This window comes from Podarcis bocagei (assembly GCF_964188305.1).
Source record: "Podarcis bocagei genome assembly, chromosome: Z".
In the NCBI taxonomy this organism is placed as follows: Eukaryota; Metazoa; Chordata; class Lepidosauria; order Squamata; family Lacertidae; genus Podarcis; species Podarcis bocagei.
Genome location: NC_138140.1, coordinates 45373811 through 45396855, shown reverse-complemented (window position 1 = coordinate 45396855; position 23045 = coordinate 45373811). Strand labels below are relative to the sequence as shown.

The following is a 23045-nucleotide window of genomic DNA, read 5'->3' as shown; positions in this document are numbered from 1 at the left end:
GTCTCATCTTCTCTCCCTGTGCCTCTTCTAACTGGAGATTCCAGGGACTAAACATATACCCTTTTGCATTACCACTATTGCCAGTATCCTCATTTAGGTATTTGTGTGGAATTTTAGCTTGACCATCATGTTAGAACTATATACGTCTTCTCTTTTTCCTGTTGCATAATTTTACATTTTAGCTTTTCTAATGGAACCTTGTTACGGTTAATCACTTTGAATTGTTTCTCTTTTCCTTCTGTTCAGCAAAGTTTAATAGGCCCCTTTGGGCTCCTGGTTTCCACAGTTAGCCATTTTGCAGCCAGCTCATCAATCACTTCTTTGCATCCAGCAGCTTAGCACTGATAAGACTGAAAGAAGCAAAAATAAATGGGTGCTTCTCATCCTGGAAACCAGTCAGCGCTTTTTATCAGATATTTGACATACAAGAGCATTCTACAAACATAAGGCTTAGCCATGGCTTCCACTTAACTGCAGTGAAGCGTTGTATCTAAATACCTAAACAGTGGTTAATAATTGGCTGCAAGCCAGGAAGAGAGCTTATTTGTTGAGGCATGAGTTTTTAAATATTATTTGTCTTAACCACGGTTAAGCATTACATCTGCATTGAACAAGCCGTGGTTGCAATAATTCCCTCATGCCTCAAGGCTCTCTGGCATCTCTAGGTCTCATCAGTGTCTCTCTCCAGGGGGCAGGGTTAGATCATGACAGTAAACCATTGTTTGTCTATATGTTTTGGATCTTAATCAAGGGAGATTCAGTATCAGATAGTGGGCACACTGTCAGGTGAGAAGAACAAAGGGGACCCAGCTCAGCCAGAAAGCTCATCAAGTGCCCTTGGGCCAGTCACACTCTCAGCCTAGCCTGCTTCATGATAAGGTGACAAGGATGAAACAGGACTGGGAAGTCATGTACGAGGGCAATAGTTTCTTGGAATAATTAAAAACAACTGATCAAGGCAACAAGTCCTGTCGGTATTAAGCTTCAGACATCAGCTAAAAACCACTTAATCTTTACCTAGAACATAGTACAGCCATGTGTATCGATGAACAATTTGTTTCCTTTCCTTTTTCTTTTTATGCCACACTAGCTCCCAGTCTGTTTGTTTCCAGGCACAATTCAAAGTGCTGGTTATGACCTATAAAGCCCTACAAAGGTCCAAGCTCTTTGAAAAACCATATTCCCCCATAGAAACCTGTCTGGGTTTTGATAACTTTCAGGGAGGCCTTTCTCTTAGTCCTGCCACTCTCGCAAGCATACTTGGTGGAGATGCAGGAGAGGGCCTTCTCGGTGGCTGCTCCCAGACTCTGGAACTCCCTCCCTAGAGAAACTGGACTGGCTCCCTCCTTGCTGTCCTTCTGCCAGCAGGTGAATACTTTCTCATTCCAACAGGCTTTGGGAAACTGGCTGCTTTTCATGAAAGCCCTGGTGCAGTGTTGCTGGTTTTTTTATAACGATCTGCCTGTTTTTTTAAAATATATCTTTTATATATAGTTTTAATTCTGTTAATGTTTAATAGTTTTATTTATTTTTCCTATGTTTTTAGCTTCTCTTATTTTGTCTGTAAGCTGTCTGGACTCCCTGTCAAATAAAAAGGCAGGGTATAAATAAGTAAGGATATTTGTGAGGATTTTGTTTTTCACCACATAAAACATATGTGATCAAGCTCACTGCGATTCTGTATGATAAACTAAACAAGTGTTAACCAGGTGTAAAAACCAAGTCTAAACCAGGCCAACGAAACAGGAGCAGCTAACACAGAGGGATGTCACCAAGAAGCCAGCTTGCCAACACCTTTATCACCATCACTAACCTGGACAGTGTGGGGAAGGGCCAGCGGCAAGCTTGGAGCCAGACCAGGGCACCAATATTGCCCATCCAACACTCCTCCCAGTGTGCCCACATGGTCCCAACCTCGTCAGCACCCTGCTGTGCCCATTCTCTAAACAGATGATGACACTGGAGCCTCATTTGCTACAGCTGCTGCTGCTTACTCTTGTTCTCCTTGTTTTCTCAGGCTTCGCAATGCAGATCACTACATGCAAGAGGCCAAGAAGCTGAAGCACAAAGCAGATGCCCTGGTAGGTCTCCACATTCTACTTCCCAACCCCAACCCCCACGCGCCTTGTAAGGCAGTTTGCTCAGAACTGCAAAGGTATCGTGATAAGCCAGAGGGCTGCTTCAGATTTGCATGGTGTATTAAAGTGTGCAATTAATTACTCTAATTATTGGCGCAGAGCACCATTAATTAGCAGAATCTGCACATCATCTGCAGTAACACAGGGTGTTCCCAGATAATGTCTTCTGGCCAAGTGGCAGCAATCAGGCCGTTCAAAGTTGGATTTACCAATCAATTGCAGGGCGGCCATTTAGGCAGTGCCCACCCCCCATGGAAAATGCATCTCTCTCCAAAGCTAGAGCACTAACAAGGACACAGATTCGCCCTCGTTGAATATGCTATATAGATGCAGATTTTGAAATAATTACTGTAATTTAAATAAGACCGTACTGTACGTATATCTAACCATAGTGAGGAAAACTGACCAAGGGACCAGAACCTCCTGTCCAGAACTGATACCAACTGGGATAACAATATTCACTTGGAAAGCTTGTTGAAAGAGCTGGAAATATTAGAAGGCTTGTTGTCCTGTTTCTGAGCCCTGTACAGTGGATCAGATGTGGGCATGACTTATCACCAGTCCCTCTTCCCAGGGAACTCTGCAAGGGGAATGGGGTTCTGCTAGCAACAGTTCCAGGATTATTTGGGGGAACCTATGATTACTGTTGAGAATGGTGTAAAAGTACTTTAAGAGGACATTGCAGATGTAGCCTGTTTGTACAGCATTTATTCTGGCTGGTAGTAACTTAAGTTGTGGGTGAACATTTCAGACGACACAGCGATTCTTCCAAAGCAGCTCTTTATTTGTAAGCTGGAACAGAACTGAACTGAAGGGCTCAGTCAGCCTGCTTATATAGAGCTCCAATACCTTGTTACTGTAATAACTTTCTAAAACTATCCAGTCACTGAACGTCACTTTCGATCCTTCATTTGCATAACTATCTACAGTATCCCCCTGCTGGCCCAGGGTGAGAACTTCAGTACATAACAGTAACTATCCAAGGTCTTGGCCTCTGCTGCCTTTGTAGCTTGGGAAGGAGGTGCCTTGGGTGGAAACAGGGTTTCTCTGCATGCAAAGAAGGCACTCTCTCACTTGGCTGCATTCCCTCCCTTGATCCGCTCCTGGCGTAATTCAGAATTTGGACTGTGCCCTGTGCTCATCACTGAACTCATATTCATACTTCTTGAAGGGCCTGTTCTACGATGGGGACCCGAGCTGATTTGCTGATGCCAGACTATGGCGAGCATGCTCATAAACATAGCTATCCATTGATGAATATTTCCAAAAGCACCTTACCATGGCCATTTGACCTTTAAAGGAGCTTGAATATTTGTGTACCCCTTGGAGCCCACTAGCAAACAGTTGGAGGCAATGGCTCATGGCCGCTTCTGCACACCATGCCAGTTTGTTCACCCCACCCTACCCAACCCTGTGCTCCACTCCCTACTGTCCAATTTGCTCAGCATGTTGATGAGCCTTTCATCTTGCTACCTTTATCTGCGTCTGGCAGAATTTAGTCTGTTTCTCATGCAGCACTAATGCAAAAAGGCACCGTGCATCATGCTGCTGCCTGAAGGAAGCTCTTTCCCATCACATGGTGTTGCTGAATATCCCCTATGCTCTGACTGGAATGCAGAGACAAGCACCATTTAACAACTTGACAGCAGCCTCACATGACCATCACAGACCTCTCACGTATCCATCATGGCGAAGGAACAACCTGTATTTGACCCTATATTTTTACCCCATCCCTGAGCCTCCTGCTTTCTTGCCAGGGCCCTCATCACATGCCCCCCTTTTATTTTCCTGGATTTGCCTGCAGTTTGTTATCTCTATGTCCAATCAAGTCACCTCAAGTAGCTGTCACCTTTCTGACAAACTAGGTGTGACATTAGAGTCATCTTTGCATTTAGCGTTGGGAGGGTTGTATTTTTTTATATAAAAATCAGTGCAAATTGCATCAGTTTTGGGTGGTTGATAAATAATGGGAACAGAACATGCACAGAGGGATTTTAACACTTTCCTCCCCTCGTCTTGAGGGAAATTTAATAATAATAATAAATTTTATTTATACCCCACCCTCCCCGGCCAGAGCCAGGCTCAGGGCAGCTAACACCAATAAAATTACAATAAAAACATAATAGGGGGGGAACAATTTAAAATACAGGTTAAAATGCAATTTAAAATGCAGCCTCATTTTAAAAGTACCCCATAGATCGAAACCATAAGGGGAGGGAAACATAAGGGTCAGACTGAGTCCAAACCAAAGGCCTGGTGGAACAGCTCTGTCTTGCAGGCCCTGCGGAAAGATGTCAAATCCCACAGGGCTCTAGTCTTTTGTGACAGAGCATTCCACCAAGTCAGGGCCAGTTGATCTTCATCATTATTTTTCATTGGCACCAGTGAGGGATTTCCACCCAATGTGAGAGGAGAGGATTACAGAAGAGGGGTCTTCAGAAGAGGGCTTCCCCTCAGGGCTTTACTGATCCTAATGTAGAAGGAGGCGGGTGCACAGGTGAGGCTCAAAATCAACAAACCGCCCTTCAAATATACATTAAGTCTTTCTTGGTGGTTAAGTCATGATTGTTCATGTGTATATCTACATCAGCTGCACACAGAAGCTGTCTTCAGGCATTCATAAGTGGCGTAAATGTCAGAGAGAAGGGAGTGCATGCATTCTAGCTTCACACACTGTTGCTGTTCCAGTTACTCCCTTTACTCAAAGGGAGCCTCTGCTACACAAAGAAGCTCCCCACGCATTCTAGAACCCTGAAAGATCAGTATGGCTGTCTCCCTCATTCACTTTCAGCAGGCATTTTAAAAATAAGAAAGGTCCTGTTCACTGAAACATTTGATGGCCGAAAGATACTGTTTTTCAGGGGCTTATCCAGTGGCTGTCTTCCATTTCATAGCAGTTTCCAAACATGCTGCCACCAACTTGAAGGAGATTAATGATTTCTATAGTACAACCTCATTATGTTCCTTGGGTGTCTCATGTACTTACCTGGCTTTGCTTCACATTGGTTTGTGACCTGACTGTTGCTTCAGCAGCAGAAATAAAAACCTATGCATGGATAGGTATAATACCATTCATGGCAACCTTAAAATTATCAGCTATGAAGATACGTGACTTTTAAGTTTTTCTCAGATGTTTTAAATGTGGGGGTTTGGGGGGGGAGGTTAAAATGATATGGTTTGCTGTTTGCTTCCTATTTGGGAGGAGGAGTTAAAGAATAGAGGAGGCTTTCCCGCTGCAAACAGTCTCCCTCCAACTGGTAGAGGACAATGTGGAAGAGCGTGACAGAGCTATCGTGCTCATTTTGGCCACTTATGAATGCATGGATAAGGCTGAAAAGTGTACAGTTGATGCAGATATACCTGTGAATGAAGACTTGGATCCTTCCTTTGAAGTTCATGGCTTTAGAACCATTCAATTAAGCCACTTACAGATGCTGAACTATAGGGCTGTGGCTCTTCTTTGCTGGAGTGGGACTATAAAGACTACAAGGGCTCACCATCTCTGGTTTTGACAAAAATGTATGAACCATTGGGCTCGTGTATGCCTATCCCGAAGTCAAACCTGTGGCATTATCTTGAATGTGCTTCTTCTTCCCCCTTTTCAGGTGGAGAAGTTTGGCAAAGCGGTGAATTATGCTGACGCTGCCCTTTCCTTCATCGAGTGCGGCAATGCTATGGAGCGCGATCCATTAGAGGCGAAATCTCCATACACTATGTACTCCGAGACTGTGGAACTCATCAGGTTAATGGCTTTCCTGTGATCATTCTCATAATCTCATTTCACTCATAATTAGAACTTGCTACGCTTTTTAAAAGTATCATTTCGACCTCATTAATGATTAGTCCAAGGCATCTTCATCTCAGAAGTCATCATAATTAGTTCTTCTTGCCATTTTATTAATATCACAGAAAATTTATAATTGATGGACACTGCTCTTATAAATTAGCCCCGTTAGAGGTTATAATGTGTGTGTTATATAATTTGCAATATTCATAAAATTAAAATTGAAATGTAGTGGGTGGAAGTAAAGCATAGTAATTTCACCATTTGGCAGTGACACTTGTCTTTTAAAAGGGATAGTTTTATCATTCCAGACATTAAAGGGAGCCCACTGGGATCTCTGTTATAAACCCTGTTTTCCAGAGGTTTGTAATTTGGCTGTTAAAAATTGTTCCAGAATGAAATTTGTCAGTTCGTTTCAGCTTTTCAGCCCCTGTTTTGCATGTATATGCACACATGCACACAATTTTTTTTGACTTGCATAGATGTGTATTACTGGCTGAGAGAAGCATGCCAAAATTTTGTTAGCTTCAGTTTCCAGTGGTTGCTGTTACATGGGGGTCAAACGGGTTTGGCAGAGGAGGGGAACTTTCCTTCTTTACAAAAAGGCAATCAGTGATCAGAGTGAATAGGATGACATCTAGAAATCACAGTACAAACAGAAGCATGGGTGAGCCCTTAGTCTGAATCCAACCAAGAGGGTCTTATCTTATGTGCATGCTAAATTTCAAAGACTATACGCCTTCATTTCAAAAGGAGTTTGCAGGATCTTTCCCATGTAGTGGTGTGATCAGCAGTCTTTGGCTAAATTCAACTTGACAGAGATAAAGATAGATCTATTGATCAGTTAACCCAGCTCTATTTATGGGCTGGTAAATATGAGATTTCCTTGAAGATCCTGGAGTTAATAAGTTCTGCCCCAGAGCAGTTTTCAATTCAATTTCCTTTACTGCAACAACTCTCACTTAATATGGGAACACTTTTTAATAGCAGCTGAAACATGGCAGGTATTAAAACTATTGCCATTTATTTATTTACTTGTTTTATAGGAAATATGGCTAGCCTGCTTTTCCATAATGCTTAAGGCAGCTCAGGGCGTAACTTTAAAATAGCTATGGATCTTTATCTATATAAAAATAAGCAACAGTAGCCGTAAAGCTCCAGGTTGGCAAAGTTTGGCCAGATCCAAAGGCCTCAGAGGAGATAAGGATGGAGGAGAATCTTCGTTCAGTCCGCTTTTTTATGTGAACAGATCTGATTTGCACCTCCCACACCAATGTGCAGATTGGAATGCAGTTACCCTTTGAATTTCACGCTTCTCCAGATTATGCAATCCAGCCTTCAGCTCTGAAGCCATATCAAAATGTGTAAAAGATAAAAGTGTGTAAAAGTTTAGAAATGTCTGCACTGAGACAAACTGCTATTTAAATATGCATTTTGTAGTAAAATGTTTATTTAAGAATTTATTTAAGAATTTATTTAAGAATTTATTTAAGAATTTATTTAAGAATTTATTTAAGAATTTCCATGCAAACATGGACTGATGGATAAACAGTTTTGAAATTGACACAAACCAGAAAGACTGAGCAATCCAACCCTACAGATTGGGCCTTATATAGGCACCAAAATCAAAGGAGGGAGGATCATAACCATTCTCTGGATTGAAATTATTTTAGCTGTTGAATTTCAAGTAGATTCTGCATCAAGGACCTTGGACTGGTTTTGAACTACAGTGCTGATGTGGAGGCAAACTATGGTTTGCAGCCACTATATCTTGCCCTATAAGGGAATATCAGCCCTGATTACCTTGAACCAGTAGAAGAGGAGGAGGCACATGAGCCCCTCACGTGGTTTGCAATGGTTTGCAATAGGCAAACCATGGTTTGACCATAGAATCAAAGAGTTGTAGAGTTGGAAAGGGACCACAAGGGTTGTGCAGTATAACCAACTCTACAATTCTTTGATTTTGTGAATCCCCTGCAAAGCATGTGAAGGACTAAGGGAGCAGAGTTGCTTCCTGACAAGCTAGCTGGCATCTGAATTGATTCCACTGAAATATATTGTTTGAGGTGATATCTGTGGAGCAGTGTGTGAAATGGCCATTCATCTGCACATGCAAGCCATTAAAAAAATCAGGTGTCAACCCAAATGTACAGGACCAAGCATTGTGCACGCAGCATATGAACCAACTTTCCCTAGCAGTTGTGGGATTTCCCCTTAGAAACGTATATTTATAACATGAAAGAATTCAATGTCAGGGAAGTATCAGTGAGGAAATAGTACATGCTTTGCATTATGAATGAGTATTTGTTTACATAGCAGAAATGTACCGGATTTGAAAAGAAGCTGTTATCTTTGGGGAAATAATATGCCTTGTAAATATTTCAGAATGTGTATTTGCGTGCAGCTCTGGTTTAAACAGAAAGGGGAGATCACAAAGGAGGTTTCAGGGCAGCAGAATGATCACATACTAAAACACAACTAAACCAGACCTATCCATTGGATGGGCTGAACCTCACCCCTGTTCACAGCTTCCCCCCTCGCTTCATGTTGCATTTCATTATCTGAGCTCCAATGCCAGGTGCTATCCTAGCTGTTGGAAGTGTTCAGAGAAACAGGTGTGGGGAGGTAATCTGTGGGCAGAGAGGCATCACGCACCACTTGTGCACCTTTTCTGATATGTAAACCTGCCCTTTTTCTCCACTGTGGAAGGGAGCCACTTAGGCTGTGTCCTACCTGCACTAGTAAAGGCAGTGGCACTCTGGATGCCAGGGGGTGGGAATCACAAGTGGGGAGAGTACTGTTGTGCTCAGGCTTCACATAGGCATCTAGCTCGCCACCATGAGAACAAGATGCTGGGCTAGATGGGCCATTGGCCTGATCCAGAAGCCTTCCTTATGTTCATATGATTGGTGCACATAACATTTTAAAGCCATGAGTCTGTTGCCCTCACATACAATTTTACCCTGGAGAGAGCAAGCGGGGGGGGGGGGGGATTTGTCAGAGCTGGAAGATACAGTGTAAGCAAGTGATGTCCCTTGTCTCTTCCTGCTATCTTCCCTCCCAGCAGACCTTTGGGGGTTCTTTTTTAAATCCATTTTGCTAATTATAGCTATTCAAAGGCTCAGATGCACGCAGATGACATTGATTTGTGAGAATGAGCAACACATCACAGTGACTCAGGATGCCAGAAATACGGCTGCCAAGGCTGTTTAGACTAATTGTATCTTTAAATCCCTTCCTTTTTAAGCGTGCACATCCTCAAAGGATACGAAACCTTAATTTGTCCTGAGCCACCAAGTATGACAGAAGCTGTCGTAAAGCACAAGAAGGGGCAGGGGAGGAAGAAAATGAAGAAAGAAAGCGCTGAACTAAAAGGGTCCTTTATATATGAAGCACATAATGGTGATGACGACAGGGGTGGCAGTGATCCAGCGCGGTAAAAGCAGTGCATTTCTCCTGCACTCCATTACTCCCTTGTAAATGAGACCGCCCGGATACCTTAAAACCTCCTTACGCAACACTGAACTCTATTACTTACTCTAACACAAGTACCTGTGAAATTGTATTAAGGCTCAGAACAATGGTTTTTCTATGATGATTTGATTTTCAGAAGGCTTAAGTGTGCGGAATGTTGTGGGTGGTGAGGGACACTTTCATCAGGGAACGAGGGGAGGGGAGAAGGAAAGGAAAGGAAATTGCCCAACTTTATTATTCGCAAGCCAGGACAGGAAACGGTTGAGCAGCAAGGGGCCCCCTCCTGCAGTTCAGTGTCACAGGTGATGCACTCCACACAGTTGTTTTGTTTGAGAGTGCATCGCCCACATGCTAGTCTCCCTAAGTTTGAAAGCACTTGAGGAGCCTAGACCTGGAAAGATCTCTGCCTTTGAATTCCCAAGGGGATTAGAACACTCCAGGTCTAGGTGGACCCAATAGCTTGACTCACTCATTTTTCTCAAAGCATCCTTGCTGACACTCAATATTTCATCCCTCTTCTCCTTTTTCTCCTCCCCCCTCTCCCCCCTTGAATCTCTCTCCACTAAAGGTATGCCTTGAGACTGAAGAACTTCACTTGCTCTACAGCCACAGATGGAGACAAGAAACTGGCAGTTCTATGGTGAGTTGTCTTCCTCAGCCCTGGTTTAGACAACTTAGATATAACAGCAGGGTAGATATTGTTGGGCAGCTGCCAAGGGTCCTCACCCAATGGGAGAGTCCATGGCCCTTCTCCTTGTTTAGGAAAGTGAACAAGGCACGTGAGCAGTGCCCAGGTTCGAAGAAAGGCAACCTCCACTCAACTTGCTCTCCCTCCCTCCCTGTGGCCATGGGGAGAGGAACCTGTGTCCCAAGGGTTGCATGTGGCCCTCAACTTGTTTCTCATGTGGCCTCTTACACAATTTCATTCTGTGTGTGTATAAGGTTTTTAAACAAATTCAAATACAATAACCATCACTTATCCAATAGTACATCTAATGGTGTTTGTTTTATCCATTGACAATAGACATACACTTACACATTCAACATTCAAACATATTACTTAACGTAGCCTTTCCACTGAGAATATTGAGCTGTTGCTCGCCCCCCCCCCCGCCTTGAGTCAACAGCCCTTCATAGGGAAAAAGGTTCCCACTCTAAGGGAGGTTGAAGACTGGACCCAAAGGAAAAGAAGCAACAAAATGGTGGTGAAGTGACTAGAGTGCTGAGCTATGCTTGGGGAGAGACCTAGGTTCAAATCCTTACTCAGTCATGAAGCTCAATTAGTACTCCTGTTGTGCCCCCCCCCCACACACACACACTTCACAGGCTTGTTGTGAGGATAGTCACAAAAGGCCATGAGCACTGCCCCGAACTCCTTGCAGGAGAGAAAGGATAATATGTAGAGCAAACGATATGTAGAGCAAATGATCCAGCCAAACCCATGCACTTATGCAGCAATAAAACTGCTTACACATTTGCAAAGCTAAGCAGGGTCCGGTATGGCTTCACATTGGATGAGGGACTGTGTGTTGAGATTCCTGCATTGCAGGGAGTTGCACCAGATGACCCTGAGTGCCTTCCCACTCTACAATTCTATGGTTCTATGAATCCTCATTTATTGAAATGAGAATTACGCATGCACTTAACAGCACAATTCCAACATGTCTATTCAAGAGTAAGTGCTGTTGAATTGAGTGGGACTTACTCTCAAGTTAATGGAGTTAGGATTGCAGCCTCAGTCTCTCCCACTCGTATCAGTTGCACTTCAGACCGATGCACATGTATTTTTCTTGGTTTTACAGATTTGAAGCTCATTAAAATTATTGAGATAATTGCAGCTTCACCATGGCAGGGGCAACTGGCAGTCTGATGGGGAATGAGGACATATGATTCTGGGTCTGCTTAATTTGGACTGGATTGTGTTTAGTTTGCAATTTCATTAAACAGAAGAAATGTGTTTTTCCCCCCCAAAAAAACTTGTACACAGCTACCGATGCTTATCCCTTCTCTACCAGAGAATGTTTAAACTAAAGAGGGAGAATGCTATGAAGTACTCCAGATCTCTTATGGAATACTTTAAGGTAAGCATCAGTTTGTTTCTCTTACTCTGAGTGCCACACAGAAAACCACAGCTTGAGCCATGGTTGACTCTAGATGGGCAACTGGTTTGCACACGGCAACTATTTATGTAAGCTGACCATGGTGTTTCTGTAAGCATGTGAAAAGCCCCATGTGGTAAATGTCAGCCCATAACAGTATGAGGGGCAATTGCAGCACCTGTGCATGTTACATTTAATATCCTCAGTATTGATTTTTATGTGTGTACATTGACAATCCCATATGAATTTTGTGAATTGCAGCATTTACTGGTTTATGTCCCCTCCCCGTTGTAGGACATAATGCTAATGGGCCAATTAAGACATGTGGTTGCATCCACATTGCCTGCTTTATTTGGAATGAAAATTTTCATCCACTTAATTCTTATGGTGTTTTTGAACACTAGTCTGCTTTGAAGTTTTGGCTAACAGAGCATAAACAACAGTGAGACTTTGGGTTTTGCAGTTCCCACTCCCCTCTCCTACACCAACATTGCTATGAGGAGAGGTTGGATGCCTGCTTTAAAATGAACTGGAGATACTCTGGTTTTAACAAGCCAGGGTCATAAACCACATCATCTTCTTGACTTGTTACAATAAATTCTGGAAGTGAATGCTTATTATTTCATCCTCCAGGCTACACCGGGGGGGGGGGAGTGGAGCAGGCAAGCCTGAGAGTAACTTCTGCTCATTCGTGTAGTAGTATTAAACCATGGTTTTTTTCAGCCCCAAGGTGTAGTGAATTTCCCTCACACACACACTGAAGCTCATCATAGATAAGCATTGAGGCTGCTTCCTGCAATTGGCCCATCAGTTTTCAGCTTCCTCCTCGCCCTTCTTTCTTTTACTTAAAGTGGCTTTACTTTGATTCTTCCACCTTTTAATTAGCTGCAAGTCCTTTGCTAAATGGGACTTCCTTCTGAGTAAAAATTATTGAAGTTAGATATTATAAGCATGGGCCTATGAGAAATATATGCTAAATTTGATGCTATGTGGAAACATCATTTAAATGTCATTTCCAGCCTCCCTGTAGAATAGCAATCTCTTGGCAATGCTAAAGCTTCCTAGTGTGTAAGCAACCACTGCTGACATTCATAATATATCTGGGCATTCACAGATTTGTATGGATTTTCTAATGCTAATTAAATACCGAGTATTCGCTGTAACATGGACACATGCACAGATATTGGCAGCTTGAACCAAAAAAAGCCCAGGCCTACCAGGATAAGCAAGACCACAGTCTTCAGTGCAAGCTTACGAATATTTTTCAATTATGAGATGCAATTTCTCCTCATTTCAAGTTATCATCCTGAGCTTTTGTGTCCTGATGTAAAGTTTGCTGATTTCCCTTGCAAGGTGAAAAACATCCTTTGCAGAAGGAATTTTAGATAAAGATAATTAAACCACCTTCACAAAAGGTGCTTGATTTATTCTGGAGTTCTGGTATATAGCATCTTTCATTGACTTTTATCATCCTAGTTAGAGCCCACTAATTATCCAACCTGCGGGTTCCCCCCTCACCCTTTGTTTTTAGTTTAAAAGGGATTATTATGCTGGTATGGTTATATATATATATATATATATATATAACCTTCTGCTTTGCTACTGAAGTAGGTAATGCCTTCCTTTGCGCTGATCAATATTAATGCAATGTAAATCTTCCTTTGTGTCTGCTGCTGAGTGAACAAAGACCTGTTTCTTTCTCTCTTTTCCCCCCAAACTTGTTTTTCTTACAGAATTGTTCCAAAGTTTCACAGGCCCCTTCTCCTTGGGAAGGCAATGGAAAGTGAGTATTCTCTCTTTGTGGGAAACGACCAGTGAGATGGGATAGAGGGGTGAGGGCTTTATTCGTTGATGAAGATAAGTAGTTATATTACGATGAAATGTTTCATGAGTTAGTTTGGCATGCAGAACAAGGAGAATCCTTGTGTGGATTGATCGATCCCACTCTCTTCATCAGCGCGGTTTTTAAAGCCAAATGAGGAACATAAAAAGAGCTGTTAATCGAGTAGGAAGTATCATGGTGTTCCAGGATGCCAAAATAGTTAATCTCCAGGGCAATGATTCCAGCCCGCCCCGCCCCCCCCCCAAAAAAAAGATTTGTTCAGTAATGAAAGGCCAATGAATATTTCATTGATAAATGGTAAGTGCTGTTTAATAAAACTGGAAGCATAATAGTGGTGAATACATGAATGCACTTATTCAACCGATTAACTGGACCCTTATATTAAAACTAAAGCAGCTTTATTTTATTTAATAAAATTTATACACATCTAAATTGAAGGTGGTTGTTTTGCTTTTTTAACAAAGTGGTTTACCAAAAAGATAAAACAATTTTAAAAAGACAACAATAATTTAAGATTTTTTAAAAGTTAAAGTAACAGTAGACGTAAAAACAGATTAAAACTTGCACCAACATTCTAAATAACTGTGTAGACCTGTCTAAACAGAAATGGTTTTAGCAGGCACCAGAAGGAATACAGTGATGGCGCCCGCCTGATATCAATAGGCAGGGAGTTCCAAAGTGTCAGTGCTGCCACACTAAACAAATGATTTCTTTCAGCAAATTGGCTGAGTGGGCACATACAGAGTAAGGAGATCCTACAAGTAAAGTGGTCTCAAACTTGTTAAGGGCTTTATATACCAACAGTAGCCCATTGAACTTCGTGTGGTAACAAATCTGCAACCAATATAGTATCAATCAGGCTTGCATTTCTAACTCATGCACATGCTGTGGACCAGGCCTTTGTACCTTGAGACCCACCAAACTGAACTGAACCAATAACCCATCAGGTGTTGCCAACCAGGAGCTTAATAAAGCCTTCTTTTCTGTTGTCCGGCTGGGACAGAAACGGGAAGAGTTGTCACTAACCAGCCTTGTTGATTCCTTGCCATTTGATTTCGTGAGTCACAGGTTGCGCAGGGCAGGTGCTGCTTGTGAACAGAAAGAACTAATATATGGCGTGAATTGGTTGTTATTTTTCAGTCATTGGTGGGCTGGTCTTCTGTGTATATGAAAGATATTCCTTTCTCCTGGTTAAGCAGAGTAGCATACAACTAAGATGTAGCAGAAGACACAGTGGAGAAGGGACCATAGCTAAGTGGCCTGGGGCCACAGAGGGTTGAAAACCCATTATTATTTCTGCCGCAGAGCTGCCAGTTGACATCAAAGGGGTGTTGTTTAGCCCCTGCATGCTCCAAAGCTAAGCATTTAGGGACACTTAAAACACAGGGGGGCTTCCATTTCAAGAGAATGGTGTGCAAGTTCTGTTAAGTAGAATGCAACTTTACGGAACACACAATGTAAATCACTCAAGATATTGTAGCACTCCAAATAATTTGCCCATGTACGTGCACAGAAAATAACAGACCTACCTGAATAGCCAGGATTTTTGTTGGGGATGGCAGGACATTTTTTGGGGGGGGCAGAACTGACGTGGTTGGTCAGTTAAGTATTCCTATTGTTGGGGTGGCAGCTGCCCCCCCCCGCCCTTGGCTACGCCCATGCACTAGACAACTGCAGCTAAGTGTTAGCACATATGCTTTGTTTGCAGATGATTCCCCAGAAGGTTGCTTAGCTCATTTGGTAGCATAGCACATGAGACTGTTTATCTCAGGGTTGTGGGTTCAAGCCCCACATTGGGCAAAAGGATTTCTGCATTGGAGGGCGTTGGACTAGATGTCCCTTGGGGTCCCTTCCTACTCAAGGTTTCTATGATTCTTAGGGAATGTGGTCCCTGTGCTGGAAAGGTTCTCCACACCTGTCATAGAGAAATGTGGGGATTGTAATTCTATGAAGGGGGAGCGGTAAAGAATTCTAACCAGAAATTATCAATATCTGCACCAAATTCCAAGTCATTTTGGGGGAAACCATGACAATAAAACCTATTATATCTAAACCAAAGCAAACAATAAACAGTAGACAGTATTGAAGTCATGGCTGTGTTGCACAGGTGTTTGGGATTTTGCATATGCCCCCAAATGTTTCCGTTTAGGGTGTTAATTGTATTCCCAGAAACCAGAATTTATTGAGCTCTCTTTGAGTGCACAACACTGCAAGGGTAGGCCCCACAGTGGGGCTTTCAGCTGGCAGATGTTTCCTAATTGCTGGTGTTAGAATTAGAAGAAAATCCATATGAGAGCATTAGCTTAGCTCTAAGTAGGTAACTTAAAGCACAGCTTCTTGTAAAACACTGCCCAGATGAATCGGTGCCAAATAGAAACAAGCCGCCACAGAAGTTCTTAAGGGCATCTATAGAAGTATTTTTAGTTGTGCTTACCCCAGTGCTCTTTAGGGACATAGGAAGCTGCCTTATGCTGAGTCAGACCATCAGTCCTTCCAGCTCAGTATTGTCTATATACTGACTGGCATTTGCTCTGCAGGATTTTGGGCAAGAGACTCTCCCAGCACCATCTGGAAATACAAGGGACTGAACTTGGGAACTTAGGTTTGCAAAGCAGATGCTCTTCCACCGAGCTATGACCCTTCCTGTATAGGGAGCCTTCCAAAATGGTCCATTGTTTACTATGCAGAGGGGCTGGATTTTGTAGCAAATAGTCCTAGTTCATTCCACCAAATACTTTGCTAGTAAGCCAATAATGCACATTGAGTGTTTTCTAACAGCAGGTTGGAAAATCATTGTAGCTATGAAATATATTTATTTCTGCTGTTCCCCGCAAAATGGCGGCAGTTACTACCTACTCCCCCAACACACACACACACCACAACACACACACATTTTTCCAGCAACCTTAATGCAAAATCTATACCCAGTTTGTTTAATTCTAGGTAAGCTAAAGTTGCAACTGGGGTACTGTCCCTACAAAAATGAAGCAAAGGTGTTTCTCATTGTGTATAAATAACTTTAGAACTGTCCATTTGCAACATTATACAATAATGTTAGTGCATTGCTAGGATAATTTCTAAAAATATAATAGTAATAATACTATCAGCTTATACAGCAGCTTTGAGAGGTAGGCTGTGGCTTTGGGGAGAAGCACTATTTTTTTTAATATTAGACAAATTTAATAATAGACAAATACTAACAGTGGTGTTGTGGGCGGGGGAACCAGCAGATTAATTGTCAAACATTGTAATGATGTTAATAAGATATGCAAATTAGCCACAGTCTTACAGCTCATGATGAGTTTATGTTGGGAGTCTTGGGAGTTGTATGGCTTGATTAACTTGATTCTTTCTTAACTGAGCAATCTGAAAAATAGTGTTCATAGCATGAATAGGGTTTTTTTAAAAGTAAATGTATGTATATTGTTGTTTTCAGTCATCCCCAGTTACCAAAATTCTCTCCATGGAACTTTGCCTGAAATCCTTCAGCCCTCCAGAAGTTGTCTGACTACAACACCCATCATCCCTGACCATCAGCCATGTCGGCTGAGGCTGATGGGACTTGGAGTCCCACAACATATGAAGGGTCAAAAGTTCCCTGTCCCTGCAATAGCTGGGCTAGATGGACAAATTTAGTCTTATGTCAGCTTCTGCCATGTCTTATCCCAATGAATGCTTGAAATTGTAGTCTGGCGAGGTGCTTAGCATTCTCTGTTACAAACAAGCAGGGGAGGGAATGGGTGTTAAGACCATAGCCCAGCTGAGTTGAAAGAGTCCAGCTTCCATTCCTTACAACAGGAAGAATCTGCAGCTAAAAGCTTGTTTGCATTCTGCCTTTCCTTTGCTGTTGGTTTCATGCTAGAGTGCTAAGCAAAAAGTGGGGAAGCCCCCACTGCTTTCATTGGGGCGGGGGAGGAAGAAATCTTCCCTGAGGTTCCCATGGCAACAAGGCAAATTCATATTTGGTCACAGAGATTGTACAGACCATCGCTGGTAGCGCATATTCCTTGATCTGTGTTGTGAATTGCCTTGTTCAGCTGGCTGGCCGGCCGGCATCCTGCGAGGGCCTTGGCATATGTTTCCTTCAAAGGGCTGGAAGCACATCCATTCACCTCCAGCCCCTTTCATAAAGCTTCTTACAGGTGTGATCCAATATACCTCTCTGGTGAATGTTTGATTCTCCTCCACTTCTTAATTCCAGTGGTGGCTGGTTCTCTCCTGAGACTGGTGGGGAGAGAAGGGTGGGAGCCTAACAGTAGGTAGTGCCAGAGCCAGTAATTATGTCCACATCCTCCTTTCTGCTGAGTTCTACAAGGGGCAGCACTGAAAACTAAGGAGGGGGAAGCTAATAGCCAAGGCCACCCCCTTTTCAAGGAAGAAGGCAGGCAAGTTTTAAGTGGCTGAAGGCAGACTGGTGGGACAGAGGTGCTTCATTTGTCTCAATAGACCAGTTTGCACTACCTAAAACAAAGCATTTCAGCAAACTCTGAGTATGACTAACGTTGGTTATCCATAATTGGTGCTCTATACATTTATTTTTTAGTAGGGAACAAAATGTGAAATTTCCCATAAGGTGGAACCTCATTCTCTTTCCCTTTTCCCAGGAGCACAGGAACACCATCTCCCGTGTCTCTGAGCCCATCACCCATTGGCTCAGTTGGGAACGCCATGGGTGCTTCAGGATCTTCCTCGTCAGGGAACGTAAGCATTCCCCAGCGCATCCACCAAATGGCGGCCAGCCACGTCAACATCACCAACAACATCCTGCGAAGCTATGAGCACTGGGACATGGCTGACAAGCTGGCAAGAGAAAACAAAGGTGCCTCACACTGTTTCCATGATTTCTCTGATCTAAAGAATGTGAATGTCTCTGGTGGTGGCTGCTTATTACATTCTTTCCCTACGCCCTATATGCAGGAACCAGAGAAAGTCAACTTCCCTCTCTTTTGTTTAAATGAAAGGATGTTTCTAGTCCTCATGAGAACCAGTTCCAAGTTGGGGGGGGCTGTAGAAAAGGCACCATCTGGTGGGCCGCCTACCTATTTCTATTTAATACATTTCTGTAAAGGTAGCTTTCAACTTATGCACAGGTAACCTACTCACATTCAGCTTTACACGCGGCAAAAAAAAATCTTAAAAAATTAAAAGGGGGTGGATGTTGGGAGGGGGGAAGACTTTGGCACTCACACACCATTTAATCCAATGTGTTTTGACTATACACAATCTTGACTTTACTCGCTGTATCCAGAACATAACTTGAGCTGAGAGTTGCCTGTACCACCTTTCAAGAATGTTGTGCAGGTGACCATACTCAAAGTAGACCCACTGAAAGAAATGGACTTAAGTAAGCCCAGGGCTTTCTATCAGCCAGAACTGAGCACCTCTCAAGTGGCGCCATTGCCATTATAAGAGAACAAGGGGAACATTTGTGGTTAGTTCTGGCACCTTTTCCCATAAAAATAACACTGAGTAAGTCCATTGATTTCAACAGACTGAGTATGACTAAAGTTGGTTATCCATAATTGGTGCTCTATACATTTATTTTTTAGTAGGGAACAAAATGCGAAAGTGACATTTGAAGGACTCTTCTGACAAACATAATTAGGTACAGCTGAGCTGTGTGAATGCTGAGCTCCAAGTACCGACAAGTGGGAGCTGAGCAAATGAGGTCCACATTTGAGACTGTGAATGATATCTCAGCTTTGGCCTTTTCCAGCTTGCTTAAAAGTCAATTTTTGTGGAGGGGAGGGGCGGACATTGCATCTACAACACTAATGGTGTTCATGTGGAGCTGCCTCTTATGACAAATTTGCTGAAAGCCAGGTCATTCTGTTTGCCTTGAGTCCATGACTCATCTAGTGGATTCAGATTAAAGCAGACTCTTCACCGTTGTTGACACTGACAAGCGTAGGTGAGAGGAAAAATGGATGGCTGATGCTTCTTTGAAGGGAGCTGCAGGAGCATGACTGATGTTTGGACTTGGAAAGCAGCAACCGACTGTAACTCAGTGATAGAGCACAACCTTTGCCTAAAGAAGGTCCCAGGTTCACTCTCTCATAGGGAAGGTGGATCAGCCAATTTCAGCTTCTCGTTTTTTTCTAATTTTAGTATTTGGTCTGCCACATTTCCACAGCAGCTTGCAATATATTTATTTTTTAAAGTCATTGCTGCAATTCACCTGCATTTCAGGGCACATATTTTTGCAAGCTGTGTGTGTGTGTGTGTGTGTGTGTGTGTGTGTGTGTGTGTGTGTGTGCATCTGTGTGTGGCAAAAGGTGGGAGTCAACCCAGGTTACACCTTGTAACCATTCATACATTGGCTGTGGTTAACCATGTTGTGTCATTCAAACCAGGTTGGAAATGGTTCAGACAACTTTGGAATGATAACAAATCACGATGGGTAGTTAATCCCCTTCTGCATTTTTGAAACTCCCTAAAAACCAATAGAATCTATTTGTTCCAGCAAACTAATGTAGATTCCCAGTGCATCTGTGCTAGTGTTCCTCAACTTGGTTCCCTCTAGATATTTTGACTGGGCCTGATGGCAACAGCATTCCAAAGCATCTGAAAGGCATCTGGTTGAGGAAGACTGACTTATGCTAAGAAGGGCAGCTGCTGGGGAAGAAGGGCAAGCGCTTACCTGGTCTGCTGCCAAAGGCATCACAGCAGCTTACCTGGAGGGAGAGGTGACAGGAGATTGGCACAGAATAAACACACAGACAACAGAGCTGGCTTGGTTCCACTGGTGCATTTGCACCAGCCTGTAGTGGCTGGACCAGGAGGCAAGCAAAGAGCAGTCACACCCTCCCACTGTGCTAAGTAAAGCAACATGAGATTGCATATATGCTTACATGTGGTGATTCAAATGGCAAGTCAGAAATGAGGGGAGGAATGTGAGAATCGCAACTTCCTAGTCAACTGCATAACTTGTTTTACCTTTTAATTGTTTCCTTGGTACTATTATTATTTATTTATTTATTTATTTATTGTTGTTGTTAATATTGGTTGTACTTGTACATATGTTTTTGTTTTCTACCTCATGCTCTGAATGTTAAAAGATCACCAGGTTCTCTTCCCCCGCAAGCAATTCTGCTTGGAATTGAGTCAAAGCAGCTCAGGTGCTCAGCCAGTAGAGAGAAACCCAGTGGCGTAGCGTGGGTTGTCAGCACCCGGGGCAAGGCAAGTAATTTGCGCTCCCTAACCCGTGGATTTGTGCCCCCTAACCCATGGATTTGCGCCCCCTAACCCTAACCCCCAGATGTTGCACCCGGTGCGGCCGGCCCCCCCTGCACCCCCCACGCTACGCCACTGGAGAAACCATAACCAGCTATTATTATTCCTAAAGCTAAGTGCAGAAATAATCAGCTGCTGAAAATCTCAAATTGCATATTTTGTAACAAGCCACCTTTGTTACTCTAATAAGCCCCATCTCTTGACTCCTTAAAAATGTAGCCCACTCAGTTCTGCAAATCATGACTGATACACTGGGGGGGGGAAGCATTGATGCTAGCCTACTCAGAGGAGTCTGGAATCTGGAATACAGATTTAATAAATAATCATAATACTTTGTGAATGCATTTGTTCAGTTATCCCAGATAGGAGTTCACTTCCTTATTTTTATTTTGCAGAGTTCTTCACAGAGCTGGACTTGGTGATAGCTCCATTATCGCAACACAGCAGTATGACCCACCTGGTCCGTTACGTTCGGCAAGGACTCCATTGGCTTCGCATTGAAGCACACTTGTCGTAGTCACTGCCATCCTGTCCATCACAGCTCCATCCTGTTACCTCCACCGGCACACAGGTGATCACCGATGGAAAGCCACTCTTTTCTGGGACTGTATTCATAGAGATTTTTTTTTTTTTTTGCCTTTTTTGCCTTCTTTAAAACAAAACAAAATTATCTGTTAGAAGTGGAATTCACTATAAATTGAAAATATAGATGCTGAGCAGGGTATTTGTTTGTTCTGGTTTAATCAGTATGGATTCTTCCTCTTTTTTATTATTATTTTTGCCTTGCATCTCTTGAATTCTGCCACTCTTGCCTTCCATAACGTGCTTTATGGAATGGGCAGTTCCCTGCAGTATTGCACTTTGTTGAAGATATATACATTTTTGTGAAAATGTCTTGAATCTAAACAAAAATAAACGTGTAGCAGTTCAACCCATGCAATTCAGTATTTCCCTTTGGATGCAGACTGAGAGCTGTTCAGTTTAGTCCTGGTTCCAGTTTTCGGCCAAAAGTCATTGCTAAAATCAATCCTCAAGAACCAAAACATGAAATGCCTTATACAGAGTTACACACACACACACACACACACACACACACACACACACACACAACATGAGATCACAGTGGACTTGGGGAGATATTTCTATTAATGCCCAAGCAATTATGTTTAATTGATTTGAAATTTTAACATTGCAGCACAATGCAGGTTTAACATCCATTTTAGACTATGCGATTATATTTTCAACTGAAGGGTATCTGGCTGCCTGTATGGCTTATCTAGATATCATGAATTGGGGGGGGGGCGTCTGGGAGGAACTGGATGTATGGCTTCCTACCTGGACCATTTATTTCTCCACCAGCCTATAGGATGACCAAGGATCAATATGGGTGCATACTTTTGGCTGCTGCTGGGACAAGGTTATGGAGAAGGGGACCAGTGGAATGTATGGGTTCCATACATTTAGAGACAAGCATGATGACATCATTGCTTTCTGCAGTGGTGGCTGGTGCCCATGAGGACTGGTAGGGAGGGACAGGGACAGAGCCAGAAGCATTGACAGACAATTCCCATCCCAGGAACTGGCTAAGAGTAAGAAGGGAGGCAAGTGGGAGTTGGTCAAGGACAGACTGAGGTTCGTGGAGCAGTTTCCCTTTCATCCTAATTGACCAGCTTCTACTGCCTATCTCGATACTGGCCTCTAAGGCTAGTGGGCTGGCTCACTGTGATGTGATGCTCAGCAAACCTCATCTACTTGCCAGCTCGCCACCCTAGCATCTGTTTTCAGTACCAGAGCTATAGACTGGGAAATAAGCAGTAAGAAGAACTGAATTTCTCCTGGGTACCTGCAGAATGTTCTTCCTTTACTAGTAAATAACTACAGAGATTCATACATACACATGGAGTAGGGGTTTTCAAGTTCAGAGGGTGACTTTTTCCAGACAGACTGATGTTAAATCTTTGTCCACAAATTAAACAGGGCTCACAAGTGTCACAAATTTGGACCAATGTGTTCCATATCACTTCAGAACAGAGTGACGTAATTTAATTTTTTGTTAACTGCCTTGAGGGTTTTAAAATTAAATAATAAAAATATAAATAAAATTATCATTCCCTAAATAATTCATTTCCACTCTTTCTTTCAACATTGATTTTAATCAAGTTATTATTTTTTTCAAATAGTGCGGATCATCAAAACAGAGCTAATTTGTTATACTAATTAATAAACTGTATTGCATTCCGCTGTGGTCCTCATGACTTTAACTGTAAATTTTACAATTCACTGATCCCATGTTGATGTAAATGTCATTCTGTGACATCTCTCTGGAATAGGTTCCCATATGTATTAGATCATTAAGAGGACAGTTAATTGCAGCTACATTCTCTTATATGATCCTATAATATCCCCTACTGCTTGGTAACTAGGCTTACATGGCTAGGATTTGAAAACAAGCCTTGCATAAGTGTGATAAGAAC

The 23045-nt window shown here is 42.7% G+C and overlaps 1 protein-coding gene across 6 annotated transcripts in view; it reads left to right on the top strand.

Moving 5' to 3' along the window:
• The window catches only part of AFF2 (ALF transcription elongation factor 2), a 393570-nt gene extending 372064 nt beyond the window's left edge, over positions 1-21506 (top strand). For 4 of the 6 annotated variants that reach the window (XM_081178936.1, XM_081178935.1, XM_081178934.1 and 1 more), the window contains 8 exons: positions 2018-2081; positions 5744-5880; positions 9170-9358; positions 9965-10036; positions 11384-11477; positions 13229-13278; positions 17943-18157; positions 20967-21506. In XM_081178936.1, coding sequence (XP_081035062.1) covers positions 2018-2081; positions 5744-5880; positions 9170-9358; positions 9965-10036; positions 11384-11477; positions 13229-13278; positions 17943-18157; positions 20967-21088 — 943 coding nt within the window. In that variant the 3' untranslated portion in view covers positions 21089-21506. The remainder of the gene's footprint in view (positions 1-2017; positions 2082-5743; positions 5881-9169; positions 9359-9964; positions 10037-11383; positions 11478-13228; positions 13279-17942; positions 18158-20966) is intronic. The other 2 variants (XM_081178939.1, XM_081178937.1) reach the window with 1 other exon arrangement.
• The last annotated feature ends 1539 nt before the right edge of the window (positions 21507-23045 follow it).